Source organism: Salvelinus namaycush, chromosome 36 (assembly GCF_016432855.1).
Source record: "Salvelinus namaycush isolate Seneca chromosome 36, SaNama_1.0, whole genome shotgun sequence".
NCBI lineage: Eukaryota > Metazoa > Chordata > Actinopteri > Salmoniformes > Salmonidae > Salvelinus > Salvelinus namaycush.
The window spans coordinates 19,954,694-19,966,664 of NC_052342.1; the positions used below are offsets into that span (position 1 = coordinate 19,954,694).

The 11,971-nt window shown below is 45.7% G+C and overlaps 1 protein-coding gene and 1 non-coding gene across 3 annotated transcripts in view; one reads left to right on the forward strand and one right to left on the reverse strand.

Annotated features, from left to right (window-relative positions):
* Positions 1-1,256: 1,256 nt before the first annotated feature.
* Positions 1,257-11,350, reverse strand: LOC120030675 (lysophosphatidic acid receptor 6). 2 transcript variants are annotated; one of them, XM_038976115.1, is made up of 5 exons: positions 11,189-11,350; positions 5,541-5,666; positions 5,145-5,309; positions 3,672-3,870; positions 1,257-2,033 (listed from the first exon to the last, which is right to left on the reverse strand). In XM_038976115.1, the coding sequence occupies exons 2-5, from the start codon at positions 5,644-5,646 to the stop codon at positions 1,544-1,546; spliced, it is 960 nt and encodes a 319-aa protein (XP_038832043.1). In that variant the 5' UTR covers positions 5,647-5,666; positions 11,189-11,350; the 3' UTR covers positions 1,257-1,543. The 2 variants fall into 2 exon arrangements, with proteins under 2 accessions (XP_038832043.1, XP_038832044.1); XM_038976116.1 differs by lacking the exon at positions 5,541-5,666.
* Positions 11,351-11,924: 574 nt separating this feature from the next.
* trnaw-cca overlaps positions 11,925-11,971 on the forward strand; it is a 72-nt gene continuing 25 nt past the window's right edge. Inside the window, exon 1 of the tRNA in view lies at positions 11,925-11,971. This exon is cut by the window's right edge and continues 25 nt beyond it. This is a non-coding gene — a tRNA (tRNA-Trp).

Genomic DNA, 11,971 nt, shown 5'->3' on the forward strand with positions numbered 1-11,971 from the left:
CTTTGTGATTGTCTCCACCCACCTCCAGGTGTCACCCGTTTTCCCCATTATTCCCAGGGTATTTATTCCTGTGTTCTCTGTTTGTCTGTTGCCAGTTCGTCTTGTCTTGTCAAGTCAACCTTGTCAAGTCTCTGTTTTTCTAGTCCTCCCCGTTCTGACCTTTGCCTGCCCTTACACTGAGCCCGCCTGCACTGACCTCGTGCCTGCCTGCCACTCTGTACCTCCTTATGATCTTTTGCCTGTCCACAACCTGTCTCTTGCCTGCCCCTTGTTTTATAATAAATATCAGAGACTCGAACCCTCTGCCTCCCGTGTCTGCATCTGGGTCTCGCCCTGTATCGTTATAGCCTCCACTATTCCAGCACCATTTCAACTTCAACATTTCGACATCATGAAATCACCTATGCTTAGTCTAATACAGTGACATCTAAAGTATTCCAAAACAATTTAGTCCAACATAAGCTAAATATCATGTGGCTGTCCATGGTACTGATTTATGTGTTTGTGTGCGTAAGTAGAAAAAACGTGTTGACTCACCCTACTTGTAAAGAAAGGCCAATGCCATCCTCCTCTCTTTCATGTTGCCGAAACGTCTATGACTCTGTCATACATGCTTTAAGTTTATGTTGACCTAGGCTACCTGGCTAAAATGTTGCTTGCTAGCCTAATTTCCTTTCATGACAACATTAGCTAGTTAACATTAGCCTTCTACATATTGAACTTCCATCCTGTCAGTCCAGGGGCACAATGTATGAATTAATGGTTGTGACAGAATCGCAGAATTGGCCAGTGTGGAGAATTAAGTAAAACCACAAGTCTAAATCCCTATCTCTGTTTTTGGCTAATTTAGGAAACTAGATACAACAATTAAAATAAAAAAATTCTGTCAATAATGTTTGGCTGGATGTCCTAACTGGCTTCCCTTTACACTTTTTTTTGGTGCACCAGGACCATTCACAGCTGAGCTCACTCAGTTTAGCTCAACGCTGATTGGCTATTATTAATAAAAAATAAAAATAAATGATCAAGGGAGGCTTCCCTTGTATTCAATGCTACAGGCGGCAACAATGTTATACTCTTTTTGACCAGAAAGCATCAGATAGATGAGCTACACATACAGAGACAGAGGGGCGCTGTTTCGTGTTGCTCAGATGCTTTCTCCTGTGAGATACTGTAAATTAAGCCTCTTGCAAAATGAAGTAAAATTATGAAAGATACATTTATTTGATACATTTTTTTTTTTTTTAATCTTGGTGAATGTTTTGGGGAAGCCTGCCTTCCTTTGGCATCCATGAATACATGCCACTGCATAGTCCGAAACTTCAGTATGAGAACCAACTGATTGCACATGGATGATCCAATATCTTAACACCTTGGGTGTTAGCTTGGCGTAGAAGTACACATCATAAATTCAATATCATCACCATTCTATATCTTGGCAGTACATGGAACGGGCTTTAATACGTTTTTACCAAAACAATTGGCGGCCGGCGAGGTGACGGATTTGTTGTTTTTTCGAATCCCAGACTGTATCTTTAGAACATTAAGTGTTGAAGGGGGCTCTGGAATTGTTCCCCTCAGAGTTCTGGCTGTTGAGTGGGAACATCCTCCTCATGGCGTCCATATCCACCTTCTTCCTGAACGTCTCCGTGGTGAAATAGTAGGCCAGTGGGTCCAAAATGGCGTTCAGACAGGCCACCATTAGGCTATAGCGGTATGCCGACAGTAGGGGACATGGTACCGCTTTCCTATGGACATAGAGGATCGCCAGAGTCCCATGGTAGGGCAGGAAGCAGGCCAGAAATATCACCAGGTTGGTGGTGATCATCCTCTGGATCTTCCCAGAGTTGATGAGGTCTGTCTGGGCTACAGCGCTCCTTGTGATGGTGCGGATCAACGCCCAGGAACAGACCAACATCACCACCAAGGGGATACCGAAGCCGACGGTTAGTGTCGAGGCGACTGCCGTGGCCTGTGTGGCGTAGACTGGAAGGTCCCCGAAACAGAGGTCCTGCATCTCCTTGGATGCCTCTCTATGTTTCAGCCGAAAGACAGAGAGAGAGAAAGGGAGAGAGAGGGAGGAAGAGAGAGAGAGAAAGGGAGAGAGAGGGAGGAAGAGAGAGAGAGAAAGGGAGAGAGAGGGAGGAAGAGAGAGAGAGAAAGGGAGAGAGAGGGAGGAAGAGAGAGAGAGAAAGGGAGAGAGAGGGAGGAAGAGAGAGAAAGAAAGGGAGAGAGAGGGAGGAAGAGAGAGAGAGAAAGGGAGAGAGAGGGAGGAAGAGAGAGAGAGAAAGGGAGAGAGAGGGAGGAAGAGAGAGAGAGGGAGGAAGAGAGAGAGAGAGAGAAAGGGAGAGAGAGGGAGGAAGAGAGAGAGAGAAAGGGAGAGAGAGGGAATACAACAGGATATATAAATGATACAGGGTTGGGTCTGATGTGATGTTACAGACCCCTTTCTGTGTTTGCAAACATTGCCGCAAGAGGGAAATGAGCGCAAGTTGGTGGCAGAACAAGGGGGAGTTCTTATAGAACACCAGCAAAAAAAGGCTCTATTTACATGTTGTATTATGTTGCATATAATGCTTTTGGATTATAATTCGATTTTAAGGCTCATATGAATGTCCTGCTTAATATAATGTTTGTGTCATCGTCGCAAATCAACTGCATTATACTTAAAAAACACTTAAACTTCAGCCAGTAAAATTAGAATTTAGCTAGGTTTTGCTGCAGACTATATCAATGACCGTTAGCATTCTAGCTAACAACTGCTGCATCGAAAATAGTTATGCTGCAAAGATCACAACCAAATATAATCTTAGCGACTGTTCAAACAAGAATAAAAACACAATTGTAAGCGCATGAGAACCCAATAAAGTTATTTTGTTTAGAAGCAATAAAAAAGGAAATCTAGGCGATGTTGAATGGGCGCAGATGGCGATGGCTTTCTTACTGCCGCCAAGATTTGTGCGTATCTGTGCGTGACGTCAGTGTGTCGTGTACTGGAAAAGGGTCTATAGGGCAATTTGTTTTTGTGACCTGACCAGGAGAATATCTGGGTCCTAGTTGACCTGACCAGGAGAATACCTGGGTCCTAGTTGACCTGACCAGGAGAATATCTGGGTCCTAGTTGACCTGACCAGGAGAATACCTGGGTCCTAGTTGACCTGACCAGGAGAATATCTGGGTCCTAGTTGACCTGACCAGGAGAATACCTGGGTCCTAGTTGACCTGACCAGGAGAATATATGGGTCCTAGTTGACCTGACCAGGATAATATCTGGGTCCTAGTTGACCTGACCAGGAGAATATCTGGGTCCTAGTTGACCTGACCAGGAGAATATCTGGGTCCTAGTTGACCTGACCAGGATAACATCTGGGTCCTAGTTGACCTGACCAGGAGAATATCTGGGTCCTAGTTGACCTGACCAGGAGAATATCTGGGTCCTAGTTGACCTGACCAGGAGAATACATGGGTCCTAACTGACCTGACCAGGAGAATATCTGGGTCCTAGTTGACCTGACCAGGAGAATACCTGGGTCCTAGTTGACCTGACCAGGAGAATATCTGGGTCCTAGTTGACCTGACCAGGAGAATACCTGGGTCCTAGTTGACCTGACCAGGAGAATATCTGGGTCCTAGTTGACCTGATCAGGAGAATACCTGGGTCCTAGTTGTACCTGCGTTTGGAGATGTAGAATGGGAGGCTGGCTCCGATGGTAAGGACCCAGACACCGAGGCAGACCAGTGGGGCTTTCTTTCGGCCCTCCCGAATCCGGCAAGACATGGGGAAACACACGGCTACACAACGGTCGAAACACATGCAGGTGAGGAGAAAGATGCTGCCATACATGTTGACCAGCAGAACCAGGCCCACCCCTGGAATAAATGCATGAATTTATAAATTAATGAATACATGAATGGAGGAAAATAAAACCTTTACTGCCATATGGGAATTTGTTTTACACATCATAAGAAAAGCAATTAAAATGATCTTTATAAAAAAAACAGGACCCGGACGGACAAAGCAGAGAGTGCAACATATAACATTCAAGTACAAAAATCCTAGATTGTAGATTCACTCAATGTCATGATAAACATGTTTGGCTTGACAATGACATTAATGAGTTTGCATGATAGCACAAACAGATATTGTGACTAAGCTAACATAACAGCAAAGAGTCAACATTTATCTTCACACGGAACCTGAGGTAACCTGGACAAAGCCTTTACCTTCACACGGAACCTGAGGTAACCTGGACAAAGCCTTTATTTTCATACGGAACCTGAGGTAACATAGACAAAGCCTTTACCTTCACACGGAACCTGAGGTAACATAGACAAGCCTTTATCTTCACACGGAACCTGAGGTAACCTGGACAAAGCCTTTACCTTCACACGGAACCTGAGGTAACATAGACAAGCCTTTATCTTCACACGGAACCTGAGGTAACCTGGACAAGCGTTTATCTTCACACAGAACCTGAGGTAACCTGGACAAAGCCTTTACCTTCACACAGAACCTGAGGTAACCTGGACAAAGCCTTTACCTTCACACAGAACCTGAGGTAACCTGGACAAAGCCTTTACCTTCACACGGAACCTGAGGTAACATAGACAAGCCTTTATCTTCACACGGAACCTGAGGTAACCTGGACAAGCGTTTATCTTCACACAGAACCTGAGGTAACCTGGACAAAGCCTTTACCTTCACACAGAACCTGAGGTAACCTGGACAAAGCCTTTACCTTCACACAGAACCTGAGGTAACCTGGAAAAAGCCTTTACCTTCACACGGAACCTGAGGTAACCTGGAAAAGCGTTTATCTTCACACGGAACCTGAGGTAACCTGGACAAAGCCTTTACCTTCACACAGAACCTGAGGTAACCTGGAAAAAGCCTTTACCTTCACACGGAACCTGAGGTAACCTGGACAAAGCCTTTACCTTCACACGGAACCTGAGGTAACCTGGACAAAGCCTTTACCTTCACACGGAACCTGAGGTAACCTGGACAAAGCCTTTACCTTCACACAGGACCTGATGCAACTCAGACAAGCCTTTACATTCACACAGGTCCTGAGGTAACTGAGGTAACTCAGACAAGCCTTTACTTTCACAAAGGACCTGATGTAACCTAGACAAGCATTTACCTTCACACAGGGCCTGAGGTAACTGAGGTAACCCAGACATCCCCAGATGGTAGTAGATCCTCAGGGGCAGAGTGAGGACCAGGAGGAGGTCTGCGATGGCCAGGTTGGTCATGTAGACGGTGGTGTGAGACCGAGACTTGGTGTAGCGGAAGAACACCACTAGTGCTGTAAGAAAATGGACATATTGTGACAAAACGAAGCTGCAGCATTGCATTGACGTCTAGCTATTGAAGACATGCCATTCAAAGATGAAACAACGATTAAATTGAAACTTATTACCAAGTGAGTTATGGCCTGTTAAAAAAAAATATATATACGTGTTTGATCTTGGCTCCAAACACATTTTCATTGATATAGGCAAGAAAATAATAATGTAAGAACATTCTCTCCCTATACCTGTGAGGTTGAGGATGAGGCCAACCATGAAGACCATGGAGTAGACCCCAACAAAGAGCCGATTACCCTGGGGCTCTGTGCAGTTATGAGTGGTGTTGATGCTCATGGCTACTATTTTTGTTGTTTCTGAGGAGAGGGATGGAAAGAGGGAGAGAGAGAGAGAGAGAGAGAGAGAGAGAGAGAGAGAGAGAGAGAGAGAGAGAGAGAGAGAGAGAGAGAGAGAGTCAGGGAGGGATGGAAAGAGGGAGAGAGAGAGAGTCAGGGAGGGATGGAAAGAGGGAGAGAGAGAGAGACGGATGGAAAGAGAGGGATGGAGAGAGAGAGACGGATGGAAAGAGAGGGATGGAGAGAGAGAGACGGATGGAAAGAGAGGGATGGAGAGAGAGAGAGCGAGAGAGAGAGAGAGACAGAGAGGGAGGGATGGACAGATGGAAAGAGAGGGAGAGAGAGAGAGAGGGCGGGCGGGAAAGAGAGGGATTAGCAGGCTATAGAAATGATACAGGATTGTGTCTGATATGATGCAATAAGACCAGGAGTATTTCCTGACCATGTTTCCTGAGCAGGAACAACTCTGGACCCTGTAGTTGTCCCCTATACTTTAGGGCATCCTCTCTGGACCCTATAGTTGTCCCCTATGCTTTAGGGCATCCTCTCTGGACCCTATAGTTGTACCCTATGCTTTAGAGCATCCTCTCTGGACTCTATAGTTGTCCCCTATACTTTAGGGCATCCTCTCTGGACTCTGTAGTTGTCCCCTATGCTTTAGAGTATCCTCTCTGGACCCTATAGTTGTCCCCTATGCTTTAGGGCATCCTCTCTGGACTCTGTAGTTGTCCCCTATGCTTTAGAGCATCCTCTCTGGACCCTGTAGTTGTCCCCTATGCTTTAGAGCATCCTCTCTGGACCCTATAGTTGTCCCCTATGCTTTAGGGCATCCTCTCTGGACTCTGTAGTTGTCTCCTATACTTTAGAGCATCCTCTCTGGACCCTGTAGTTGTCCCCTATGCTTTAGGGCATCCTCTCTGGACTCTATAGTTGTCCCCTATACTTTAGGGCATCCTCTCTGGACTCTGTAGTTGTCCCCTATGCTTTAGAGCATCCTCTCTGGACCCTATAGTTGTCCCCTATGCTTTAGGGCATCCTCTCTGGACTCTGTAGTTGTCCCCTATGCTTTAGAGCATCCTCTCTGGACCCTGTAGTTGTCCCCTATGCTTTAGAGCATCCTCTCTGGACCCTATAGTTGTCCCCTATGCTTTAGGGCATCCTCTCTGGACTCTGTAGTTGTCTCCTATACTTTAGAGCATCCTCTCTGGACCCTGTAGTTGTCCCCTATGCTTTAGGGCATCCTCTCTGGACCCTGTAGTTGTCTCCTATGCTTTAGAGCATCCTCTCTGGACCCTGTAGTTGTCCCCTATGCTTTAGAGCATCCTCTCTGGACCCTGTAGTTGTCCCCTATGCTTTAGAGCATCCTCTCTGGACCCTGTAGTTGTCCCCTATGCTTTAGAGCATCCTCTCTGGACCCTGTAGTTGTCCCCTATGCTTTAGAGCATCCTCTCTGGACTCTATAGTTGTCCCCTATGCTTTAGAGCATCCTCTCTGGACCCTGTAGTTGTCCCCTATGCTTTAGAGCATCCTCTCTGGACCCTGTAGTTGTCCCCTATGCTTTAGAGCATCCTCTCTGGACCCTGTAGTTGTCCCCTATGCTTTAGAGCATCCTCTCTGGACTCTATAGTTGTCCCCTATGCTTTAGAGCATCCTCTCTGGACTCTATAGTTGTCCCCTATGCTTTAGAGCATCCTCTCTGGACTCTATAGTTGTCCCCTATGCTTTAGAGCATCCTCTCTGGACTCTGTAGTTGTCTCCTATACTTTAGAGCATCCTCTCTGGACCCTGTAGTTGTCTCCTATACTTTAGGGCATCCTCTCTGGACCCTGTAGTTGTCTCCTATACTTTAGGGCATCCTCTCTGGACCCTGTAGTTGTCTCCTATACTTTAGGGCATCCTCTCTGGACCCTGTAGTTGTCTCCTATACTTTAGGGCATCCTCTCTGGACCCTGTAGTTGTCCCCTATGCTTTAGAGCATCCTCTCTGGACCCTGTAGTTGTCTCCTATACTTTAGGGCATCCTCTCTGGACCCTATAGTTGTCCCCTATGCTTTAGAGCATCCTCTCTGGACCCTATAGTTGTCCCCTATGCTTTAGAGCATCCTCTCTGGACTCTATAGTTGTCCCCTATGCTTTAGAGCATCCTCTCTGGACCCTATAGTTGTCCCCTATGCTTTAGGGCATCCTCTCTGGACTCTGTAGTTGTCTCCTATACTTTAGAGCATCCTCTCTGGACTCTGTAGTTGTCTCCTATACTTTAGGGCATCCTCTCTGGACCATATAGTTGTCCCCTATGCTTTAGAGCATCCTCTCTGGACCATATAGTTGTCCCCTATACTTTAGGGCATCCTCTCTGGACTCTGTAGTTGTCTCCTATACTTTAGAGCATCCTCTCTGGACCCTGTAGTTGTCTCCTATACTTTAGGGCATCCTCTCTGGACCCTGTAGTTGTCTCCTATACTTTAGAGCATCCTCTCTGGACTCTGTAGTTGTCTCCTATACTTTAGGGCATCCTCTCTGGACCCTGTAGTTGTCTCCTATACTTTAGGGCATCCTCTCTGGACCCTGTAGTTGTCTCCTATACTTTAGAGCATCCTCTCTGGACTCTGTAGTTGTCTCCTATACTTTAGGGCATCCTCTCTGGACCCTGTAGTTGTCTCCTATACTTTAGGGCATCCTCTCTGGACCCTGTAGTTGTCCCCTATGCTTTAGAGCATCCTCTCTGGACCCTGTAGTTGTCTCCTATACTTTAGGGCATCCTCTCTGGACCCTATAGTTGTCCCCTATGCTTTAGAGCATCCTCTCTGGACCCTATAGTTGTCCCCTATGCTTTAGAGCATCCTCTCTGGACTCTATAGTTGTCCCCTATGCTTTAGAGCATCCTCTCTGGACCCTATAGTTGTCCCCTATGCTTTAGGGCATCCTCTCTGGACTCTGTAGTTGTCTCCTATACTTTAGAGCATCCTCTCTGGACTCTGTAGTTGTCTCCTATACTTTAGGGCATCCTCTCTGGACCATATAGTTGTCCCCTATGCTTTAGAGCATCCTCTCTGGACCATATAGTTGTCCCCTATACTTTAGGGCATCCTCTCTGGACTCTGTAGTTGTCTCCTATACTTTAGAGCATCCTCTCTGGACCCTGTAGTTGTCTCCTATACTTTAGGGCATCCTCTCTGGACCCTGTAGTTGTCTCCTATACTTTAGAGCATCCTCTCTGGACTCTGTAGTTGTCTCCTATACTTTAGGGCATCCTCTCTGGACCCTGTAGTTGTCTCCTATACTTTAGGGCATCCTCTCTGGACCCTGTAGTTGTCTCCTATACTTTAGGGCATCCTCTCTGGACCCTGTAGTTGTCTCCTATACTTTAGAGCATCCTCTCTGGACCCTGTAGTTGTCTCCTATACTTTAGGGCATCCTCTCTGGACCCTATAGTTGTCCCCTATACTTTAGGGCATCCTCTCTGGACTCTATAGTTGTCCCCTATACTTTAGGGCATCCTCTCTACAGCTCAGCATTCAAAACCATAGTACCCTCCAGGCTTATCATTAAGCTTGAGGCCCTGGGTCTCAACCCCACCCTGTGCAATTGGGCCCTGGACTTCTGGAAGGGCTGCCCACAGGTGGTAAAGGTAGGAAACAACATATCCACTTCGCTGATCCTCAGCACTGGGGCCCCACAAGGGTGTGTACTTAGCCCCCTCCCGTCCCCGTCCCCCCCGTCCCCGTCCCCCCCCCGTACTCCCAGTTCACCCATGACTGCGTGGCCATGCACGCCTCCAACTCAATCATCAAGTTTGCAGGCAACACAACAGTAGTAGGCTTGATTACCAACGACGACGAGACGGCCTACAGGGAGGAGGTGAGGGCCCTCAGAGTGTGGTGTCAGGAAAACAACCTCTCACTCAATGTCAACAAGCAGGTGTTTATTGTAAAGGACCACAGCAGGAGGCAGGTAGCTGGGTCCAGAGACAGGCAGAAGGTCATACACAGGGGGTCCAACAAGGCAACAATACAGGCAGGGAAAAGGCTAGTAACGTCGTCCGGGAGATCAGGCAATAAGTTGATAACAGGAAATCCGATAAAGTACAGGCAGGGAATAGGCAAAAGGCGTCGTTAGTGAGGCAGGCCAAACCTATTATACACAGGAGGAGTAAATTACGGGAGAAACAGAGCTCTGAGTGTGTCACAAAATAAACAATACCTCACAATGATGGGGTGCAAAGAACTGAACTAAATAGTGTGTGATAATGACATACCGGTGTGTGAAGAGGTGATCAGAATTCAGGTGATTGGGATCTGGAGAGTGAGCTGTGTTCAGGGGATCTATGTGTTTGGGATCTGGAGAGTGAGCTGTGTTCAGGGGATCTATGTGTTTGAGAGTGTGAGCTGGAAGCAGACGTTACACTCTCTCCATTCCTCTCTTCTTCATCTCTTTGTCTCACACTTGCAAAACACCTTTTCCTGTCCTGATCTGTATTGTAACATTCCTCTGTAGTTATTGTGACACAGGCACCATTTCCCTAAACGTCCGTCTGTGTATTTTTAGTCTGTCTTAGTGGTATCCCCTGGTCCACACTACACAAAGACTGCAAATGGCACCCTATTTCATTTGGGCTTTGCTCAACCGTAGTCCACTATAAGGGGAACAAGCATTTCATGGTAACCATTTCACTGTAAGGTGTTGTATTCAGCGCATGTGACAAATACAACTTGATATGATTTGATTTGAATAGGGTTCCATTTGGGAGGCTGGGATGCACCTCTATTCCATTTTGGGGGTTTCTCCATGGGTTGTTTACAGGAAATAGGGTTCCATTTGGGAGGCTGGGATGCACCCCTATTTTCACTGTTGTCGTCTTATGCATGCAAAGAGGGTCAAACTGCTGATGAATTAAGGAAGCTGAACAGCCAGTCGGTGAGGGAGGAAGTTATTTTTAACGCTAAAGAGATCTGTGTCTCATAGACCCTGTTTATGTACAAGAACATCTATCAATATTTACAGTGCAATACTGTTTCAGTTTCAGATGCTTATTTTGCCTTCACCAAAGAGGAACAGAAGACATTTTGTCCACTTTCATTCTGACTTCAGTGAAAGCTAAATAAATGACTTCGTTGACGTCTCTATGGAAACTGTGAACCTACTTTTCCCCAGTTAAAACAGAAGCAGACACATGGCTGCTAGCATTGCAGAACAGTTGAGAAATGAACATAACGTTACGTGTATATTTTTTTGAATTTGCGTTCACTATTCATTCACCTCAATTGCAATGGTATCTGTAACTGTATTTTCTACGAGAGAGAGAGTAAAACAAAACATTTTTTAGGAAGCCTTTTTACTCCCTCCATTTCCTCTTTCTCTCAATAACAGTAGTCACAGCACAATTACACACACAGGTGACCAAGTTATCCTGTTACCCTGTCTGTTATTGATGCTCAATGTTTGGAAGGATACAGTGACAGTACCATTGTGAAGTGAATATGATGTTGGTATGGTACACACGTAGAATAGAGTAATACACAGTGGGATATTCTGAGAAGCACTCACCCGTCTGATGCTTATGAGTGGAATATTTTGATTGTGATGGTCTTGAGTTCTAAATACAGTGCCTTTGTCAGGAAATGAAAGAGTGAGAGATGATGAGAACCCTCGCTCTCTCTTCTTGTTCTTGTTCTCTCTCTCTCTCTCTCTCTCTCTCTCTCATTTTCTTCATGTTTCTTCCTCTTCTTGTTTTCTCTCTCTGTTTTACCCCTTCTATTTTTTTTCTATATATTGCAACTCTTTCTCTTCTCTCACTCTGTCCATATCTGTGTTAGTGAATGTGTATCTCTCTGTCTGTGACATGACTGACTGTTTATTTTCTACATTTATGGGGAAGCACTTAATTTATTCACACTCACACGCGCACACTCTGTAACAGTCGTATAAAAGGTCGGCCCTGATACTCTGCCAGAAAAAGCCACTGACTTTTACGTGACTGGAAAGAGAAGGAGGGCATTTAAATTCACATGACAAGGCTTCTGTTAAACATGACATAGCTATAATTTGGTTTAGGAAAACAACGTTTTTCATTCTATAAATTATTTTAGTCTACATCCGATTTGAACATTATCCGTATGAAAATATTTTTTATATATATATTATTTAGGCCAACATTTCGAAAATATTCGACCAAATCAGGAGAACCATTTTCTACAATGTAACAAATAACGGTCACAACGTACTTTCCTACCACTAACAGCAATCAAGAATTCTATACCTTAATGCACAAACGTCTGTTACGGACCTCGTGGCGCAACGGTAGCGCGTCTGACTCCAGATCAGAAGGTT

Excerpts from the sequence above, each read along its gene's own strand:
- LOC120030675 (XM_038976115.1), bottom strand. The coding sequence starts at position 5,646 with ATGAGCATCAACACCACTCATAACTGCACAGAGCCCCAGGGTAATCGG. Across the intron at positions 5,310-5,540 it reads CCTCATCCTCAACCTCACAG|CACTAGTGGTGTTCTTCCGC; the intron begins GTATAGGGAGAG and ends ATTTTCTTACAG. Across the intron at positions 2,034-3,671 it reads TTCTACATCTCCAAACGCAG|AGAGGCATCCAAGGAGATGC; the intron begins GTACAACTAGGA and ends GCTGAAACATAG.